We start from the raw sequence: 22,163 nt of genomic DNA on the forward strand, positions 1-22,163 counted from the left end.
AGAACACAGGAGGTTTACTAGAAAGTTTATTTTTTTCAGAGTGGTAATTTTGCAAACGATCCTGCATTTTCACTGAAAAACAAATGGTCCACCATCCTCACCTTTGTCAGGTCCATGCCCAGTCGGACCTGAGACAGGAGATGCATAATGACACTCTTATGTTCTTCCACAGATTCCCCTTCACCCTCATCATCCCTCTCATCGTGTGAATCAAACAGCTCTGGGAATGGCAATAATTAAATTATATTTAAAAGTCAACTAGAGTATTGTTAAATCACCAATATCCCTTTACAAAATTTGGCTTTACTAATTAAACAAGTGGTAGTTTATAGTTTGATGGTTCATTCATGGCAGAATTGCTAATACAGTGTATAATGATTCAATCATTAATAATCTGTCAAACATAATTTTTTTTAAGAACATTAATTGGGAGTGCAGTAGTACTCCTGGTGTCCAAGAAGAGTCAATTCCACCATTTTGCACAGTCTAAACAGACAGCAGCAGAAATATCCATGTGTGGAATGATTCCTTTTTCCAGTTTATGGTAGTTGACAGTGTCACTATTACATCAGTCAAAACAGAGATCTGAAGATTAAAGAGACTGGTCTGGTTTTGGAATCCATTTGCTAATCTATATAATTAAAAGTCTTATATCCAGTGTATGTGCCATGGTATTTATGTGCCTCTTTGAGATGAGTTTCTGGTTAATGATGATGCCCAGAATGTTGATATGTGGCAAGTAAAATTCTGCACTTTGAAATGTCGCAAATTTTGTTGAAATAGAATCATCAATTTGCCGGCCGAAAAAGAGCTATCCAGCCTAATCCCACTTTCCAGCTCCTGGTCCGTAGCCTTATAGGGTACGTCACTTCAAGTGCATATCCAAGTATTTTTTTAAAATGTGGTGAGGATTTCTGCCTCTACCACCCTTTCAGGCAGTGAGTTCCAGACCCCCACCACCCTCTGGGTGAAAGAAATTCTCCTTCGCTCCCTTCTAATCTTTCTACCAATTACTTTAAATCTAGGCCTCCTGGTTGTTGACCTCTCTTCTAAGGGAAATAGGTCATTTCTATCCACTCTAGCTAGGCCCCTCATAATTTTATACATCTCAATCAAGTCTCCCCTCAGCCTCCTCTGTTCCAAAGAAGACCCTAGCCTGTCCAATCTTTCCTCACAGATAAAATTCTCCAGTTCTGGCAACATCCTCATAAATCTCTAGTACAATCACATCCTTCCTGTAATGTGGTGACCAGAACTGTATGTAGTACTCTAGTTGTGGCCTAACTAGTGTTTTATACAATTCTAACATAACCTTCCTGCTCTTATATTCTATGCCGCGGCTAATAAAGGAGAGTTTGTTGTAATACACCATAATTAGAGCAGCCATTAAAAATATTGCATAGGACATGCACTTCCTCTCCACAAACCTTACTGCCTGCTGTCATGATTTTTAGTCACGTTTTTCTGTCAACAGTTACCATGGTAAATTGCTATGTCAACATTTCCCAATCAATTTTCCTATGTCAATGGTCATAATGTAGTTGCAGCCTCTTGTCAGTTGGTGGCTCTGAAGTGAGCTTCTGAAATATCTCTCCCAACTCTGTTGCCATCTTGTATATTAAAACAGTGACTATATGCACTGTGTTTTTTCTGCGCCTGTGTCCTCTGGACTCAGTCCCCGACGCCTCTCACACATGCGCAGACTCCTCGGACCCGAAAATAGAAATGGGGCCCCGACGAGTCCACATGGAGTCCGCTGCTGAAACATTGCTTCCAGCCTTTGCATTATTGCAGCCTTCTGTGGGAGAGAAAACATTGGAGGTAGTATGAGAGAGAGAGATGGGGGAGAGAGACGGGCGTGGGGGGGGGGGGGGGGAGGGAAAGAGAGAGAGAGAGAAACACGGGGGGGGAAAGAGAGAGAGAGAGAGACATGGGGAGGGGGGGAAAGAGAGAGAGACACATACACATGGGGGGGGGGGGTGTGGAGAGAGGGACATGGGGGGGGGGGGGTGGAAGAAACATAGAAAATAGGTGCAGGAGTAGGCTATTCGGCCCTTCGAGCCTGCACCACCATTCTCTGGGTGAAAAAGTTTCTCCTCATCTCGATCCTATATGGCTTACCCCTTATCCTTAGACTGTGACCCCTGGTTCTGGACTTCCCAAACATTGGGAACATTCTTCCTGCATCTAACCTGTCCAATCCCATCAGAATTTTATATGCTTCTAAGAGAGAGACACAGGGGGATAGAGAGCGAGAGAGAGAGAGAGAGAAAGTGAGAGAGATGGGGAAGCGGGAGGGGGGAAATCAAAGGGGAGAGAGGGAACTCAGAGAAGACGTATCACGTTCTTCCAACCCCCTTTACACCCACAGTGTATGAAATCCAGAAGTCATGACATGGTCACTATTCACTTCATACCCAATAAACCTGTTAACAATCCGTGATCCACACACAATGCCCTATATCTATTGCATTGGGGTAAGGGACTTCGGCTGGGAGGCATGCACTTGTGCTGGAGACAGGGGTTTGGGAGCTCTATCCTCTCTAACTGTTTGCAGGGGAGTTCTGAAGTCAAAATGGCTCGAATTACACTTTGCAAAAATCACTCAGAACTTGGGCTGGGCGGTTCCAATTACACACTCCAGAGAAGCTTCTGGGTGTGGCTTATCCTTCAAGGGAACCAATCAAGTCATGTGATAATGGAATGCCTATCAGTCAAACACAGTGCAAATAAGCCTGTCTATATTAAAAAGAACATTTATTGACTGACTATGGGCAACACCACAGGTAAATAAATACACACACATACATGTATATTAAAAAAAGTATCCATACATATATGTATGTACTTGCATATAACCTGCAAAGCAAACAGCAGAAAAAGGATACTAAAAGAACAGGAAATTCTGGATTGGAGAGATGCCTTTAAAAAAGTCCTGAATGTAAACATGTTTATTTATTTAAACAGAACCCTTTTTAGCTATATTACTACTGCTGCAGAAATACTCAAAAGAAAAGATGAAAATTAATTTAATGTTCTCTGAAGATTTGTATTTTTTGGTCTTCATAATAATTCAGCCTACTAAACAGATGGAACAGTCTGCCTACTCAATATTCAAGGCAATGAGCTGCTGTAACTAGCCTCGATTACAAAGCTTTTGATAGGAAATATCACTTGCAGTATTTTTATTTAAAATCTAGTAATGAAGAAAACATAGCCGTTTAGCAATGGACACTCATTAATATTAAGGAACCCACTAGAAGAGTTTCTAATTCTTATCAACTTAAGAAAAGGACACAATTTAGCAGAATCACACCTGCATCATTTGTTCCATTAGACATGGAGGAATTCAGCGATTCTGTTGTGTCTGGGCGCTTCAGAATGCTGCCTGTGTTGCCGCGTGTTGTCACTGCTGGAGATGTTGGGCTACAAAAAATGAAAAATGCCAATATTGTGTAAAGTTTATTTGGAGAACTTTTAAAACTTTCGTATAGTTAGTGGCACTGTAAATAATGAATTTATTTCTAATGTTGGTGCCATGGATACAGATGGCACATTTGGAGAGGCTGATGAAAGTTGCCTTCTGTTACCTTACCCAAGTAGCTGTTATTCATATGCAAGCCTTGCGATGCGTGTTAGCAGGCTAGTTGACCACAGGGGAAAGGGGTTAATACTGCAGCATTACTGGATTCTTTCCTCACTCAATGTCTATACACTCACATTTTCACCAGGGTTTGTTGGATAGTAGCCAGCAGTGGATTTTCCCCCGACTGAGATGAGTTAAACTGGCACAAGCTTTGGATCAACCCTGGGAATTTCTTAGTTGGTTCTGGTGAAGGGACATCGACCTGAAACATTAACTTTATTTCTCTCTCCACAGATGCTGCCTGACCCGCTGACTATTTCCAGCATATTTTTTAAAAATTCAGATTTCCCGCATCCTCAGTATTTTGCTTTTGAATTTCCTAGTCTGCATGGCTAAGTCTCTCAGGGGAGCAATCACATGATTTTATTTTTTAATAACATCAAGAATTAGGAGCAGGAGTAGGCCATTCGGCCCCTCGAGCCTGCTCCGCCATTCAATAAGATCATGGCTGATCTTATATCTTAACTCCACTTTCCTGCATTATCCTCATATCCCCGATTCCCTTAATATCCAAAAATCTATCGAACTCTGTCTTGAATATAATCAAAGACTGAGCTTCTACAGCCATCTGGGGTAGAGAATTCCAAAGATTCATCACCCTCTGAGTGAACAAAATTCACCTCAAGTCAGTCCCAAATGGCCAACCCCTTATTCTGAGATTGTGACCCCTGATTCTAGACTCCCCAGCCAGGGAAAACATCCTCCCTGCATCTGCCCTGTCAAGTCCTGTAAGGATTTTGTATGTTTCAATGTTATCACTTCTCATTCTTCTAAACTCTAGAGCATATAAGACTAGTCTACTCCATCTCTCCTCATAGGACAATCCCCCCATTCCAGGAATCAGTCTGGTGAACCTTCGTTGCACTCCCTCTATGGCAAGTATATCCTTCCTTAGGTAAGGAGACCAAAACTGTACAAATACTCCAGGTGTGGCCTCACCAGGGCCCCATATAATTGTGGCTTTAGACATCATACAAGACAATAGCAAAAAACATGTTTAAACCAGCTAACAGTATAATAGTTCGAACCTGCAAAAAGTCAAAAAAGGGAGATCTTTCATTTTTTGATTTTGCATGACATTTGACATTTTTCTAAGTTTCTTTCACAATTATAAGGTGAAAAGGACAAGACTTTACACTGTAAACCAAGGTTTTTACATTGAAGACCAAATTTTCCAAACTTTAGTGAACTTAAGTCTAGATTTAACCTTATACCCAAACGATTGATCTTTAGTCAATATATAAGGATTAACACAATGAAACCATTATTGTATTAGTTACTGTAACTGATTCTATGTAAATACTGATCACAGTTAACAACCAGAACTACAATTTAAAATATGCATTAAACTATCATCAATATACTCTGTGCTAGATATTATATTTTCTATGCAGAACAACCTTGTGTGAATTTTAAGAAAGATTGCAAAAAGAGGTTGCATAGTGGTAACATTACTGGACTGATGGTCCAGATACAGGAGTTCAAATCCCACCATGGCAGCTGGGGAATTTAAATTCAGTTAAATAAATCTGGAATTTAAAAAAAAAGCTAGTATCACTAATGGTGACCATGTAACTTGCGTTAAAACCCATCTGGTTCACTAATGTCCTTTAGGGAAGGAAATCTGCCGTCCTTATCCAGTCTGGACTTTAAGTCATTCCAGCAATGTGGTCGACTCTTAACTGCCCTCTGAAATGGCCTAGCAAGCCACTCAATTATCAAGGTGGTAGCTCACCACCATTTTCTCAAGGGCAATTAGGGTTGGGCAATAAATGCTGGCCTTGCCTTGGTTAGTGACGCCCATATCCTTTGAATGAATTTTAAAAAGTGAAAATGAACAACTTTTTTAAAAAAACTTACAGGGGGAATAATTGGGTACTGCCCCATTAAACACTCACAAGGTGCGAGACTTTGCACAGGCACAGAAGTCTCGCCTCTTGCGAGAAATTGGGGTTAGCGCCCTGAAAGGAAGTGGAGCACAAAATAAAGCACTGTACTTCCTCGGCTGACTAATCGCGGCACGCTCCCCGCTTCAAAGCGCCAACGGGACGCACCAAAAAAAACTCTTGATTTTTTTTTCCCCAAAAGCATTACACCTTCCCTTTAACTATCGCCCCATGAGCGGCCGGCCACCTGGTACGCATCCCCTGAAGCTGTCACACTCACCACCCGCGCAGCTTCAAGGGGCGATACCCCATTGAGGGTCTGGGGCACTAATGGGGTGCTGCACATGGTGATGACATAGTCATCGCTGGCGTAGCATAGCAGGGGGCTACAGGTTACCACTGTCGCTAAACTCCCGCCGAATTTAGCGGGAGTCGTTAGTGGCGCCGTGCCCGGTCGTAAAGTCGTTTGCTAATGGGAGGCACAAACGACCCAAATTTCTAGGCCACAGTTTCTATCTACAAATTGGCAAGTGTGCTACTTGTATATACTGTTTCCTACTGAGTACTCATCTTCACCTTATCCATTTTTAAACAGTTCAGTTCACTTTGTTACTTTTCCATCCATCTAGTTTGAACAAAAAATGGGATCTTCATCGTGCTCTGGAAACAATACTGACACCTTCCTTTTAAAGTACATACATTTAAAGAAGTTCACCATACATTATGAAATCGAACTATTTAAATTTACCACAGTTGGTTATAACCTGTACCGGAATTGTTGTACTATGTTGTGAATAAAGTATTCTGTTTTAACACTGCAAGTGAACAGAATTGACTAAACCATCCTGCTGACGTCACAATGCAGCTCTCCGTCATTGGAGCTTCTTTATGACAGCACAACAACAACTTGCATTTATATAGCGCCTTCAAATGTAGTAAAATCTCCTAAGGCTCTTCACAGGAGTGTTACCAGACAGAATTTGACACCTAGCCAAATAAGTAGAAGTGAGGGTAGGTTTTAAGGAACGTCCTAAAGGAAAAGAAGAAGAGGTAGAGGGGTTTGGGGCAGGAATTCCAGAGTTTATGGCCCAGACAGCCACCAATGGTGGGATGAATGAAATCAGAGATGCACAAGAGGTCAGAGTTAGAGGAGCGCAGATACCTCGGAGTGTTGCAGGGCTGAAGGAGGTCACAGGTCACAGAGATAGGGAGGGGCGAGGCCGCAGAGGGATTTGAACGCAAGGATGAGAGTTTTAAATTTGAGGCGTTACTGGAATGGGAGCCAATGTAGGTTAGTGAGTGCATCGTGAACAGGACTTAGTGCGAGTTACAATATATGGTGGAAGATGGGAGGCCAGCTAGGAAAGCATTAAAATAGTGAAGTCTGGAGATAACGAAAGCATGAATGAGGGTTTCAGCAGCAGATGGGCTGAGGCAGAGGTGAAGATGGCCGATATTACAGAAAGCAGAGTGTGTTTCAATATTGAAAAAAACAATATTCGTTAGGTTTATTCCAAGTCGTGCTGGAATTTGCATCTAGTATAGATGCTGATCTTCATTCAGCTTAATGGAAGCTGGCCAGAAACAGACGACTAGTTAACTCAACTGAATAGGTCTTTACCAGTCAGCAAATCTAGTAGAGTCTCCACATATTGGGAAAACAGAGAAAATCCCTGAATAAGAAACACTCAAGTACTTTTTGGTTAAACTATTTCTGGGAGAGTATGTTAGATGAAAATAATGTATTTTTCCTCTTCCAGTACTGTTAATCCCCATTGAGAATTTCTGATATCATAAACAGAATACTATATCCAGATGAAGGCGAGAAAAAAATTATAAATATGTTTGAAAAGTGGACTGACTTGGTTAGCAGCTTAGTCAGTGTAGTTGTGAAAATATTCTTCATTTTGCATATTACTGCTACACAGACTCTACATATCTTTTGTCGCTTCCTTAATTTCAAACTGTTTTATTATATTAATACAATTACAAATCCAAGTCAAATTACAAGCAACACTCACGGAATGTGTTCCACCGCTCAAACACAAATAGGACGCGTAGAGTTGATTACACCAATCTACTTAACCTAAATTTCATGAAAAGCTCGTTCCTGATTCAAAACAGCGTCAAGCTGTTCTTGGAGATCTCAATCCACGAAAAGCTCAGCTTTCTACAGCTCCATCTGTCACACTTTGCAACTCGGTGAAATCTAAACTGGAAACAACAAGCCAGCAACTAGACTGAAGCAAGTTATTCTGATTAAGTCAGGCCTGAATCTTTGGTCATTTATAAAAGCCTTTCAAAAATTACTTTTTGTTTGTTGACATAATGGACATCTTGAGAATTTTTAAAATATACATACATTTAAACATAGCTCATCTTTAACCATTTATTTCAATTAAACCCCTAAAAACCAAAAGAAAAAAAGTTTGATTCCACAATTAGCTGATCTTTTGTGGAGCAACAATTGTGAATATGTAGTGTGCAAAAAATGATGTACTGGCACTGATTGTGTACACGGACATTGACACAAGAGGATTTACGGTGAAATTTGATACTTTTGGCAAGGAATGTGTGTAAAATATGCCTTCAGTGGGTATAATTTATATTTTGGTGAAAATACTGTAAATTGATGGTGGCTCATATTTGTCAATGTTGTTTCCTTGATGAGAAGTGAGTCATAGGATTTTGGAGAATAGAAGTTTTATGACCATCTATTTCAAATACTGAATTACAGAAAGATAATCTCAAATATACTTTACAGAAAATATAGACGTTCCAAGAACGATTTAATCTCTCATGAGTAAGTGTTTTCTTTTTATTGAACAGTCAGGGTATTCAGCTTTTCCCACAGTGCATCCTCGGTGAAATTTATATCTGATTATCTACAATCCAGATTAAGTTTCCAGAGACGGTCACAGAGTGCATTCAATTATCGAAACCTCCTTTCTTCTACCACAGTAGCATTGTTGTGTTGAATTGCTTAATAACATAAAATTCTCATTTTATATCAAAGGTCCATATTGCATATGAGTTGGGGAAAAAATTAGTTTCAAGTTTCTAGACAAGACAAGTGAACTCTTTTGTTCTTTCATTTTTAAAGTTTGCAGAAATTACAGCTAAAAATAGGCAGGAACACTAAAGAGACTCTTTTCCTATTTTCATAGAAACTATTTGGAATATTACACTTGTACAACTGTCTACAATGTGACAAGAGACTCAACATTACACATTTAACAAACGTTTCAGAAACAAACATAAGTACCGAGAAAGGGGAAACATTGTGGTCTAATACTTTCGTGCAGCACATATCTGACAGACACTGAAGTACTTTCACTTCATAACACTTCACTCTTTCCCCCAAAATTGATTTTTCGCCTCTCTAGCTTTTTAATAGGTCTTTTGCATCAGCTGAGACAAAAGTGAGAGAGCCACAAGCATAGATTAGTAATACTGCTTCTCCTTAGCTGAAAATGTGGACTATACGAGCTATTTTTTCCTCTGCTCGAGATAATGCACTCACCCCCATGTTCCAGACCATTTATTGGCCCAGGCAAGAATCAACAGAACTAATTGCAAATAAAAATGTCTATTTTAAAAACAGGGGTGGACATTTAATAATGGAGTCTACGACGATGCTAAGTTAACAATTGTACTCATCCTGCATTTTAAAATTTTAGGTACCTTTGCATTTAATACCATTCAATGCCTTACATTAGACAGGCAATATCTACAAGCATATTTAACATTTGAGAAATTGTGATCTTCAAAAATAGTTTTATACCATAAAAGGAATTAAAACACAATAATTCATCCCATCTATGAAACAACACAAAAAGTATTTCCTCTTGGTTCTTTCAAAAACTATTCCTACTTGAAGCAACAAAGCAACGGACCAAGAGCTGGAAAGTGGGATTAGGCTGGATAGCTCTTGGTCGGCCGGCGTGGACACGATGGGCCAAAATGGCCTCCTTCAGTGCTGTAAATTTCTAATAACTCCTCATCCATTTTTGCATTTCTTTTCTCTTGGAAAAGATAGACACTTTACTGACATGGTAACTTGCAAAGCCACCTCATAATTTAACATGACTTTATTACCTGGTCGTTAAACATTGCCTGGGCAGAGCACAGAAAAGGAACTCTGAAAGGCAAGACCACATGGCCCTTACAGAACCTGCCGGGTTTTCTTTTCAGTGCTCCAGTTGGCTAGTAACGGTGATAAATTGCCCATCATGTTTTAAAACATCAGGACCTATTTTGACGTTCAGTGAACTTCAACAGAGGCCTGGGCTTCAATTCCCGAGTGAGTTACGAGTATTATTCGGGTGGTAACGGGCACCGGACGGGTGGGGTCAGACAGGAATTCCAGGTATGAACAAAAACATGTCCTGAGTGGCCTACCCTGCAGCAGTCCCTTTGAGGAATGCTGGTTAGGCGGCTCAACACCTGGTACCAATGAGTGGAACGTGCACCCACTTGTACCTCAAAATTGCATCAGGCTCCTATATATGGCACTGGACCCCAATTTGCCTGAAGGCCCTCAAGGTGGTGGGCATACCTGGAGCAGGAATGGGCAACAAGTTGTGCATTGCCATTATCATTCCACTACTGTCCCATTCCTGCTGAACGGAGGTCATGATAATCAGCATTATAAATAAAATAGTGCATCCATCAAAAATTTCAACTGCAAATTCTTTATAAAAGTTTAATTTTTCGAACCAAAATTAAAAACAAAAGAAATGTATGTGGTCTATATCTGTAGAAAATAAAGTTGAACATCTTAGCTTAAGCATAGTTTTCTTCTTTTTAAATTCAAAATGCTCGCTGAAAAATAATTCAACATTGCATTGCTACATGAGCAAAACAAAAGCTTTTGTAATTTTGTTTCAATAAAATTTAGATCTAGAAAAGGCGTTCCCAACATATATCAGTTGTGTACAATGAAGTTGCAATTCTTCATGGAAGAAGGCCATTTGGCCAGTCGAGCCCGTGCCGACTCTCAGCTAGTCCCACTCCCCTGCCCTTTCCCCGTAGTCCTGCAAATATTTTTCCTTCAGATACTTATCCAACTCCCGTTTGAAAGATATGATGCAGTCTGCCTCCACCACCCTTTCAGACAGTGCTTGCCAGACCACTCGCTGCGTAAAAAAGTTTTTTCTTGCAATGCCTTTGGTTCTTCTGCCAATCACCTTAAATCTGTGTCCTCTGGTTCTTGACCCTTCTGCCAATGGGAACAGTTTCTCTCTACTCTGTCCAGACCCCTCATGATTTTGATCACCTCTATCAAATCTCCCCTCAATCTTCTCTGCTCCAAGGAGAACAATCCCAGCTTCTCCAGTCTATCAACATAACTGAAGTCCCTCATCCCTGGAATCATTCTAAGGCCTTCACATCCTTCCAAAAGTGTGGTGCTCAGAATTGGACACAGTACTCCAGTTGGGGCCGAACCGGTGTTTTATAAAAGTTCATCATAATTTCCACACTTTTGTATTCTTATACCTCTATTTTTGAAGCTCAGAATCCCATAAGCCTTTTTAACTGCTTTCTCAACCCACCATGCCACCTTCAACAATTTGTACACACTTACATGTCTCTCTGTCCGTGCATTTACTTTAGGATTGTACCATTTAGTTTATATTGCCTCTCCTCATTCTTTCTACCAAAATGTATCACTTTGCACTTTTCTGTGTTAAATTTCATCTGCCACGTGTCCTCCCATTCCACCAGCCTGTGTCTATGTTCCCTTGAAGTCTATCACTATCCTCCTCACTGTTCACTATATTTCCAAGTTTTGTGTCATCTGCAAATTTTGAAATTGTGCCCTTAACACCCATGTCCAAGTCATTAATATATATCAAGCAAAGCAGTGGTCCTAGTACCGACCCCTGTGGAACACCAGTGTACCTTCCTCCAGTCAGAAAAACAAGGGTTCACCACTACTCTCTGTTTCCTGTCAGTTAGCCAATTTCGTATCTAGGCTGCCACTGTCTCTTTTATTCCACACGCTTCAACTTTGTTGGCAAGCCTATTATTTGGCACTTTGTCAAACGCCTTTTAGAAATCCATCTGCACTACATCAACTGCATTATCCTCATCAACCCTCTGTTACCTCATCAAAAACTCGATCAAGTTGGTTAAACACGATTTGTCTTTAACAAATCCAGCTGGCTTTCCTTAATTAATCCACACTTATCCAAGTGACTGTTAATTTTGTCCCTGATTACTGTTTCTAAAGGCTTCCCCACTATCGAGGTTAAACTGACTGGCCTGTAGTTGCTGGGTTTATCTTTACACCCTTTTTTGAACAATGGTGTAACATTTGCAATTCTCCAGTCCTCTGGCACCACCCACGTATCTATGGAGGATTGGGATATTATGGCCAGTACCTCCGTGATTTCCTCAGCATCCTAGGATGCATCCTATCTGGTCCTGGTGACTTGACTGCTTTAAGTACAGCCAGCCTTTCTAATACCTCTTCTTTATCAATTTGTATCCTATCAAATGTCTCCACTACCTCCTCCTACACGATGTCTATGGCAGCATCCTCTTCCTTGGTGAAGACAGATGCAAAGTACTCATTTAGTACCTCAGCCGTGCCCTCTGCCTCCATGCATAGCTCTCCTTTTTGGTTCCTAATCGGCCCCACACTTCGTCTTACTACCCTTTTAATATTTATATGTCTATATAAGAATATACATAAGAACATAAGAATTAGGAACAGAGTAGGCCATCTAGCCCCTCGAGCCTGCTCCGCCATTCAAAAAGATCATGGCTGATCTGGCCGTGGACTCAGCTCCACTTACCCGCCCGCTCCCCATAACCCTTAATTCCCTTATTGGTTAAAAATCTATATCTGTGATTTGAATACATTCAATGAGCTAGCCTCAACTGCTTCCTTGGGCAGAGAATTCCACAGATTCACAACCCTCTGGAAGAAGAAATTCCTTCTCAACTCGGTTTTAAATTGGCTCCCCTGTATTTTGAGGCTGTGCCCCCTAGTTCTAGCCTCCCCGACCAGTGGAAACAACCTCTCCGCCTCTATCTTGTCTATCCCTTTCATTATTTTGAATGTTTCTATAAGATCACCCCTCATCCTTCTGAACTCCAACGAGTAAAGACCCAGTCTACTCAATCTATCATAAGGTAACCCCCTCATCTCCGGAATCAGCCTAGTGAATCGTCTCTGTACCCCCTCCAAAGCAAGTATATCCTTCCTTAAGTAAGGTGACCAAAACTGCACGCAGTACTCCAGGTGCGGCCTCACCAATACCCTGTATAGTTGCAGCAGAACCTCCCTGCTTTTGTACTCCATCCCTCTCGCAATGAAGGCCAACATTCCATTCGCCTTCCTGATTACCTGCTGCACCTGCAAACTAACTTTTTGGGATTCATGCACAAGGACCCCCAGGTCCCTCTGCAGCATGTTGTAATTTCTCCCCATTCAAATAATATTCCCTTTTACTGTTTTTTTCCCCCCCCAAGGTGGATGACCTCACATTTTCCGACATTGTATTCCATCTGCCAAACTTTAGCCCATTCGCTCAACCTATCTAAATTTCTTTGCAGCCTCTCGGTGTCCTCTACACAACCCGCTTTCCCACTAATCTTTGTGTCATCTGCAAATTTTGTTACACTACACTCTGTCCCCTCTTCCAGGTCATCTATGTATATTGTAAACAGTTGTGGTCCCAGCACCGATCCCTGTGGCACACCCCTAACCACCGATTTCCAACCCGAAAAGGACCCATTTATCCCGACTCTCTGCTTTCTGTTCGCCAGCCAATTCTCGATCCATGCTAATACATTTCCTCTGACTCCGCGTACCTTTATCTTCTGCAGTAACCTTTTGTGTGGCACCTTATCGAATGCCTTTTGGAAATCTAAATACACCACATCCATCGGTACACCTCTATCCACCATGCTCGTTACATCCTCAAAGAATTCCAGCAAATTAGTTAAACATGATTTCCCCTTCATGAATCCATGTTGCGTCTGCTTGATTGCACTATTCCTATCTAGATGTCCCGCTATTTCTTCCTTAATGATAGTTTCAAGCATTTTCCTCACCACAGATGTTAAACTAACCGGCCTATAGTTACCTGCCTTTTGTCTGCCCCCTTTTTTTTTTAAAAACAGAGGCGTTACATTAGCTGCTTTCCAATCCGCTGGTACCTCCCCAGAGTCCAGAGAATGTTGGTAGATTATAACGAATGCATCTGCTATAACTTCCGCCCTCTCTTTTAATACCTTAGGATGCATTTCATCAGGACCAGGGGACTTGTCTACCTTGAGTCCCATTAGCCTGTCCAGCACTACCCTCCTAGTGATAGTGATTGTCTCAAGGTCCTCCCTTCCCACATTCCCGTGACCAGCAATTTTTGGCATGGTTTTTGTGTCTTCCACTGTGAAGACCGAAGCAAAATAATTGTTTAAGGTCTCAGCCATTTCCACATTTCCCATTATTAAATCCCCCTTCTCATCTTCTAAGGGACCAACATTTACTTTAGTCACTCTCTTCCGTTTTATATATCGGTAAAAGCTTTTACTGTCTGTTTTTATGTTTTGCGCAAGTTTACTTTCGTAATCTATCTTTCCTTTCTTTATTGCTTTCTTAGTCATTCTTTGCTGTCGTTTAAAATTTTCCCAATCTTCTAGTTTCCCACTAACCTTGGCCACCTTATACGCATTGGTTTTTAATTTGATACTCTCATTTATTTCCTTGGTTATCCACGACTGGTTAACCCTTCTCTTACCGCCCTTCTTTTTCACTGGAATATATTTTTGTTGAGCACTATGAAAGAGCTCCTTAAAAGTCCTCCACTGTTCCTCAATTGTGCCACCGTTTAGTCTGTGTTTCCAGTCTACTTTAGCCAACTCTGCCCTCATCCCACTGTAGTCCCCTTTGTTTAAGCATAGTACGCTCGTTTGAGACACTACTTCCTCACCCTCAATCTGTATTACAAATTCAACCATACTGTGATCACTCATTCCGAGAGGATCTTTTACTAGGAGATCGTTTATTATTCCTGACTCATTACACAGGACCAGATCTAAGTTAGCTTGCTCCCTTGTAGGTTCTGTAACATACTGTTCTAAGAAACAAATCTCGTATGCATTCTATGAATTCCTCCTCCAGGCTACCCCGTGCGATTTGATTTGACCAATCGATATGCAAGTTAAAATCCCCCATGATTACTGCCGTTCCTTTTTCACATGCCTCCATTATTCCCTTGATTATTGTCCGTCCCACCATGAAGTTATTATTTGGGGGCCTATAAACTACGCCCACCTGTGACTTTTCCCCCTTACTATCTATAATCTCCACCCACAATGATTCAACATTTTGTTCATTAGAGCCAATATCATCTCTCACAACTGCCCTGATATCATCCTTTATTAACAGAGCTACCCCACCTCCTTTCCTTTCTTGTCTATCCTTCTGAATTGTCAGATACCCCTGTATGTTTAATTCCCAGTCTTGGCCACCCTGCAACCACGTTTCTGTAATGGCTACCAAATCATACCCATTTGTAATGATTTGTGCCGTCAACTCATTTACTTTATTTCGAATGCTGCGTGCATAGAAGGCTTTTAGATTATCTTTTATGTTAGCTGCCATTCTATTCTCGTATCCTCTCTTTGCCCCTCTTATTTTCTTTTTCTTTTCTCCTCTGATCTTTTTATATATAACCTGATTCTCCAATGTATTTGCAACCCAACAGCTGTCATACACAATCTTTTTCTGCTTCATCATATTTTCTGTCTGTTCTTTAAGAATTTATATTTTTTAAATAAGATTACCCACTACACAAAATGGAACACCATATATTTATACTTCATGTTAGGAGCAGGGTGATTTGCTGCACCACAGCTAAATTCAGAATTCATAGACTGAATGAAGAATTAGATTACAAAAGGTGTTTGTGGGATGATTAATTCTTGGGGCACAAAATTGCAACTTCATTGTTGTATTATGACAAGGGATGAATTCTGATGGTAAAAGGTGTAAGATTTCCTTGTTTGTTTTGAAGAAAAACAAACAAGGAAATCTTACACCTTTTACCATCAGAATTCATCCCTTGTCATAATACATTTTCGGATGATATCGCCAAGGGGCAGCATATAGATGAGAAATAGGAAGGGGCCAAGGATAGATCCTTGGGGGGGACACCAGAGGTAACGATGCGGGAGTGGGAAGAGAAGCCATTGCAGGAGATTTTCTGGCTACGATTAGATAAGATAAGAAGGGAACAAGGCAAGTGCAGTCCTACCCAGCTGGATGACGGTGGAGAGGCGTTGGAGGAGGATGGAATGGTGAAATGTGTCAAAGGCAGGTTCAGGAGGATGAGGAGGGATAGTTTACCTTTGTCACAGTCGCAAAGGCCGTCATTTGTGACTTTAATGAGAGCTGGTTTCGGTACTGTGGCAGGGGCAAAAACCAGATTGAAGGGATTCAAATATTGAGTTCTGGGAAAGGTGATCACGGATTTGGGAGGCAACAAAACGTTCAAGGACGTTGGAGAGGAAAGGGAGGTTGGAAGTGGGGTGGTAGCTAGCACGCAAAGTGGGGTCAAGGGTTTATTTTTTGAGGAGAGGGCTGATGACGGCAGATTTAAGGAGAGGGGAACAGTACCTGAGGAGAGAGAACCGTTAACAATGTTTGCTAACATGGGAGCCTGAAAAGGAAGTTGGGTGGTCAGCAGTTTAGTGGGAATAGGGTCAAGGGAGCAGGAAGTGGGTCTCATGGACAAGATGATCTTGGAGAGGTCAAGAGGGGAGATCAAAGAGAAACTAGAGAAAGATGCCAATTTAGGGCTAGGGCAGGAGGGAGCCTCAGAGGAAGTTTGACCCAGTGGGCTCGGGGAAGGAAGGGAACTTGTAGAGACAGCTGATCGGATGGTCTCAATCTTTGAGACAAAGAAGTCCATGAGCTCCTCACACTTGTTTGGAGTGTGGCGGAGACAGGGTTGAGGGGTTTAAGAAGACGGTTAGTAGTAGAAAATAGTAGCCAGGTGTTATCTTTGCATTCCATAATGATCCTGGAATAGTGAACAGTTTTTGCAGACAAGAGTAGGACTTGATAATGCTCTATGTGGTCCAGCCAGATCTGGTGGTGAGTGGCTAAACCGATTGTCCGCCACATCCATTCAAGTCTGTGCCTTTTGTACTTGAGAGAGCCAAGATGAGGGCTGTACCAGGGGGAATGGCCAGGGGAGAGCGAGTAATGGTTTTAATAATGACTAGGGAGGGCATCAAAGGTGGTGGTGAGGGTGTGGTTGAGCAGATCGGTGGCTGCAGAAATGTCATAATGAAAGGAGGGCCAAAGGTTGGATAGTTTGGAATTGATAAGTGCAGTTGTAAGAGAGTTTGGAGAGAGTATTTTTTCCAGGGGCGGATGCAGAAGGAAGTAGGGTTGGGTGGGGAAAGGGGGATGTGGGTGGAGAACGAAACAAGGAAATGGTCAGAAATGGCCTTCTCTGTAATTGACATGGTTGGAATTGCGAGGCCACGAGAGATGGCAAGGTCAAGGGGGTGGCCATTGAATATGGCTTGAGGAATTCACATGGAGGGAGAGATTAAGAGAGGACAGGAGGGTAGTGAACTCAGAGGAGAGCGAGCTTGATGAATTGAGATAGAGGTTGAAATCATCGAGGATGAGAAGTCGCTCAGTGCAGAGGCTGAGGGAGGAAAGCAGTGAGGATATATCCGTGATAAAAATGTTATCATACCTGGGTGGGCGGTAGAGAATGAGAATTTTAAATGAGAGGTGAGATGGGTGGAATAAGGCGAGATGTTCAAAGGAGGAGAAAGTGCCGGAGGATTAGGGGGACAGACCAAGGTATGATTTGGTGATGAGAGCCAGACCATCACCACGGCGGTCTGGGTGGGGCAAGTGATGGAAGGTGTAGCCGGGCGGGGAGGCTTCATTTAAAGGTAATGGGTCATCACCCCTCAGCCAAGTTTCCGTTAGTGCCATGAGGTCGATGCAATCATCCACGATAAGGTCATGGATGACAAGGGTCTTGTTTGCAAGTGAACGGACATTCTGCAAGGAGATCTGGAGAGGATCCATGATGGCTGATCCACTGCCAGCATACACAGGGTCAGTGCTGGAGGGATGGGTTAGACGGGAAGGAGATTGGCAAGGTTCGCCCCCCCCCCACCAGGTAAGCTGGACGGCAAGGTCAGTTGGAGAGTAGGATGGGACAGTTGGGGTTGCTGCTTGTGAGGACAACAACAACAACGAGTGCCACGATGGGCCCTTCAGAGGATGCCAAGAGAGATACACAGGGAAGCTGCAGGCTTCTCGAAAAGGAGTCGAGCCTGAGATGGCGGTAGGAGAGTAGGGAGATCGAAGATTAAATGAAGGGTTGGGGTAGGGATTTGGGAGGACAGAGTATCTGAGAGAGGAGAGATGAAAGGTGGCATGATGACAGGAGAGACTGATCAGGGAGTGATAGAGAGAAAAAGCAGGAGAAGAAAGTGGAAATAGAAGTGAATGGCTCAGGTCCGAAGCCGCAGCTAAAATGCACACGCAAATAGACATATGAACTGGCGCTCTCCACACTTCGTCGTATGATTATTTGAATTTCCGCTCTCCTGTTCTGTGACAGTTTCAACTCAGAGATATAGAGTCTGAAATTCAGTACTGCTGTAAAGCTGGTGCTCCCCCCCCCCCCCACCATTTTGGGGCAATTAGCGGCAAAAATCTTTTGTGGCTGGGCCACCCCAAATTCAGCTCCAAAAGTGAACAAATGGGTTCCAGTGCTAATGAACCCGTCCTAAGTGGATTTTTCAGCGGTGTGGCGGTCTTAATTTGAGCGTTATCACCACTGAGAAATTCAACATGCAGGTAAGGATTTCTAAATAGCCAGCTGCTCCCTGGCCTTTTTAAAGGCCAGGGTTTGTAGCAAGGCCCTGAGACGGGAAGGAGTTTGGAAGGATGGCTGGTGTAAGAGGTGCAAGGAGAGCCAACAGGTTCACTGATATGGAGCTGGAGACACTGATGGACGGTGTGGAGGACAGAAGAAGAATATGGTTTCCTGACGTGAGGAGACCTGGCAGAACGGCAGTACATAATGCATGGAGGGAGATTGCAGGGGAGGTGTCAAGTACCTCCATATATGTGAGGACGCACCCTCCCAGGAGAGTGACGGTCAGTCTGCACCCATCTCTTCCAGGGTGCCGATGTGTTGATGCCTCCTAGCTCTGGGACGACGGAGATTCTCCTCCTCCTCCTCAGGTGACTGTTGGCTCGACCTCCAGTGGCTGTCCCCTCATGATGGCCAGGTTGTGCAGCATACATCAGGCTACGACGATTATGGAGTCCCGTTGAGGAGAGTGCTGCAAGGTGCCACCAGAGCGGTCCAGGCACCGGAATCTCTGCTTAAGGAAGCTTATACACTGCTCGATGATGCACCTGGTGGCACAATGAGCATTATTGTATGCATGCTCTGTCGCTGTCCTGGGGTTCCGCAGTGGAGTGAGCAGCCAAGTGGACAGGAGATATCCCTTGTCCCCAAACAACCAACCGCAATCTTGATTTGGGCCGATCAAGGCGGCAGGCACACTGGTCTGGCTCAGAATGAATGAATCATGGCTGCTGCCTCCCTTGCCCGCTGCCTCCCTTGCCACTGCCTGCCGCACGGTGCTGATGGCGACACCTTCTCCTGCGTGCCGCTTTGCTTCTGACCAGGTGTACCAGTGTCGCCCTCCCAACACTCCTCCCATCCTCAGGGTGAACCCTGCCAAGCCCACAGGTCTCCACTAAAGAGTTGTACAAAAATATGTGCAAACCTCTGAGCAGCACTCAGTAGGTTTAATAGAGCCAAAACAATTAATAAAACTATATGAAAAGCTAAATACTGTGGATGATGGAATCCGACATAAAAACACTAAAATTAATAAAATTATTTCCCTATCCAAGGGCCCCGATTGCAGCAAAACTCCAGCGGTGTTGCAATGAGCACCAACTCGAATACCTTGCGGGGGCACTGCCTGAAGAAGTCCTACCTTTTTATAGCTGAAAATCCCTGTCCTGGCTGCTTTCCAGCAGCCTGTACGCTGCTGAGCTCAACGCTGGAAACATAGCTTTACAGCGGCTTCAACCCCGCCATTTCTGGCGGAAGTGAGCACGACTTAAATCCACCACCGCCCGCCTCCCGAGCTGAATAAGGCTCGGGGAAGGAAAATCACCAGACGGTGGCGGCCGATTGATTTTTTTTCAATCGGCCGTCCAAACCTCGCGGTAGCTGTCCCTTCGGGGACAGTGAATTTCGGCCCCATAGATTCTATATAGTTTCCGTTTCAGAGTAAAGCTTCCTACGCATCGTCCCATCAAACAGGTCCTTTTCTGCTCATTTTATTATTTACACCGGCATATACTCCTTCCGGCTACAGTTTGTGAATTAAAATCAAATTCTGATCACTGTAAATCCCTTCAGCCTTTCCACTCTGTTCTCTTCAGATGTAAATAGCTACAAGATAGCGTGAAACAAACAGGAATTACTGATTTTAGCATTTTAGTTTTAAAATTAAGACTTCAGTTCCTGTCAGTGGATTCTCTGTACCAGAAAAGTTTGTTGTGGGTCGGTGGAGCGGAGGCGAGCAATAGTCCAGCAGATGCACGGCGAGGCTGCGTAAACAATTATTGTACGCCGCAAACCCAGACTAATAACCTAAAACTACCGGCGTTGGCAGCTTCTGGGCTTTTATCACCCTCTCGCCGGCTGCACCGGACTCCACCCGCCACGTCGCTCGGCTCAATCTCACTCCCTCCCTTTAAATCCAAGCTCGAAATCAACCTGTCAACGGCGGTGGCGGTCTTCTATTCTCTCTTCGCTGCGGTCGGATTTATAGATAAATGGAGATTTAGATAAATAAATCCGCTTTATCAGCAGTAATACAATCACGATTGTGAGCCGATCGCCGAGACACCGACTTGCTCTGCCTCCATTAAAAAAATGTTTTTAAGTTAACTATTAAAAACCTCATTTAGATCAATCCTCAACCTTCTAAACGCGAGGAGATTATTCAACCTGTCCTCATATTTTAACCCTTCAGGCCTGGTATAATTCTGGTGAATCTGCATTGTACCCCCTCTCCAAGGCCAAAATATCCTTCCTGAGGTAAAATGGAGCACAATACACCAGATAGGATCTGACCAAGGCTCTGTAAGGATCATTTTCTAACTTTTGTATTCAACCCTCTTTAGATAAAGGCTAATATCCCATTGGTCTTTTTGATTACTTTTTGTACCCGTGTACTAACTATTAGTGAGCTGTATACCTGCACACTCAAATCCCATTGCTCCTCCACAGCTCCTAGTCTCTCACCATTAAGAAAATATTTAGATTTATCTTTCTTGTATCCAAAGTGGATGGCTTCACACTTCCTTAAACTCCATCTGCCATAGTTTTGCCCACTCGCTTAGTCTGTCTATGTCCCTTTGAAACTTCCTGCTCCCATTTACACAACTTACCTAATCCCCCTAATTTAGTGTCATATGGAAAGTTGGATGGACAACTCTCTTGTTCTCTATACAAGGTTAATTGGATGTTAAGGTGAAAAATATATGGTGAAAAGCTGAGGCCCCAATGCAGAACCCTGTGAAACAGCCCTTGGCACATCCTGCCAATCAGAGAACGTTCTCTTTATCCCTACTTTTAAAAAAAAAGAAAGCTAATAACTGATTAAATTTGCTTCAATTGCTGATTTTCTAATTTTAAAACTTAATTTATAATTATGGTATATATTATTTAATTTTGTTTAATTATAATGAATCTTTATTATACTGATTTTACTATTGTATACTCCTTATTGTATTATTTACAATATAATTTGAATTTTTTTTTTTGCTTTTTCGTCTGTGTCTATCTGTGTGGGCATTTTGGCTGCCGCTTCAGACCTGAGCCTTTAACCTCTTTTTACACTTCCTTCTCCTATTTTTTCTCTCTTTCCCTCAATGGTCAATATCAAACGTGTGGTAAAATTGTTGTGAAGTGCTCTGGGACGTTTTACTATGTTAAAGACACAATATAAATAAATAAATGTTATTATTATTTTTTACTCTCAGTCTTCTACCTCCCTACGAATTACTAACCCATGTCACAACGTTCCCTCCAATTCCATGTAATTTCATTTTTGCTCATAATCTCTTATACGGAACCTTATCATATGTATTCTGGAAGTCCATATTATCCACAGGCAATCTTCTATCCACTATGCTAGTGACTTCAAAAAATTCAACTGGATTAGTCAGACATGATCTACCTTTCACAAATTCATGCTGACTCTTTGATCAGTCCAAGTGCTCAGTCACTCAGTGTCTGATGATAAACTCCAATAATTTCCCCACAACTGATGTTAAACTAATGGGGTCTACAGTTATCTGGTGCTCCCTCCCATCTTTCTTCAATAATGGAGTGACATTTGCAATTTTCCAATCCAAAGCCACGATTCTAGAATCTGGAGTACTTTGGAAAATTATGACGAACGCATCTACAATTTTCTCACCTATTTATTTTAATACTCCGGGGTAGGAACAATCAGGTCCTGGAGACTGGCTTATCCTAAGTCCCATTATTTTCATCATTGCCATTTTTTTAAACTTATATTAAATCCACTAAGTT

General features: G+C 42.4%; 1 protein-coding gene across 4 annotated transcripts in view; it reads right to left on the reverse strand.

Annotated features, from left to right (window-relative positions):
* The window catches only part of osbpl9 (oxysterol binding protein-like 9), a 238,513-nt gene that overhangs the window by 31,865 nt on the left and 184,485 nt on the right, over positions 1–22,163 (reverse strand). For all 4 annotated transcript variants that reach the window (XM_070886876.1, XM_070886877.1, XM_070886875.1 and 1 more), the window contains 2 exons: positions 3,317–3,426; positions 102–220 (listed from right to left, as the gene is read on the reverse strand). In XM_070886876.1, coding sequence (XP_070742977.1) covers positions 102–220; positions 3,317–3,426 — 229 coding nt within the window. The remainder of the gene's footprint in view (positions 1–101; positions 221–3,316; positions 3,427–22,163) is intronic.

The sequence above is a fragment of the Pristiophorus japonicus genome, chromosome 8 (assembly GCF_044704955.1).
Source record: "Pristiophorus japonicus isolate sPriJap1 chromosome 8, sPriJap1.hap1, whole genome shotgun sequence".
NCBI lineage: Eukaryota > Metazoa > Chordata > Chondrichthyes > Pristiophoridae > Pristiophorus > Pristiophorus japonicus.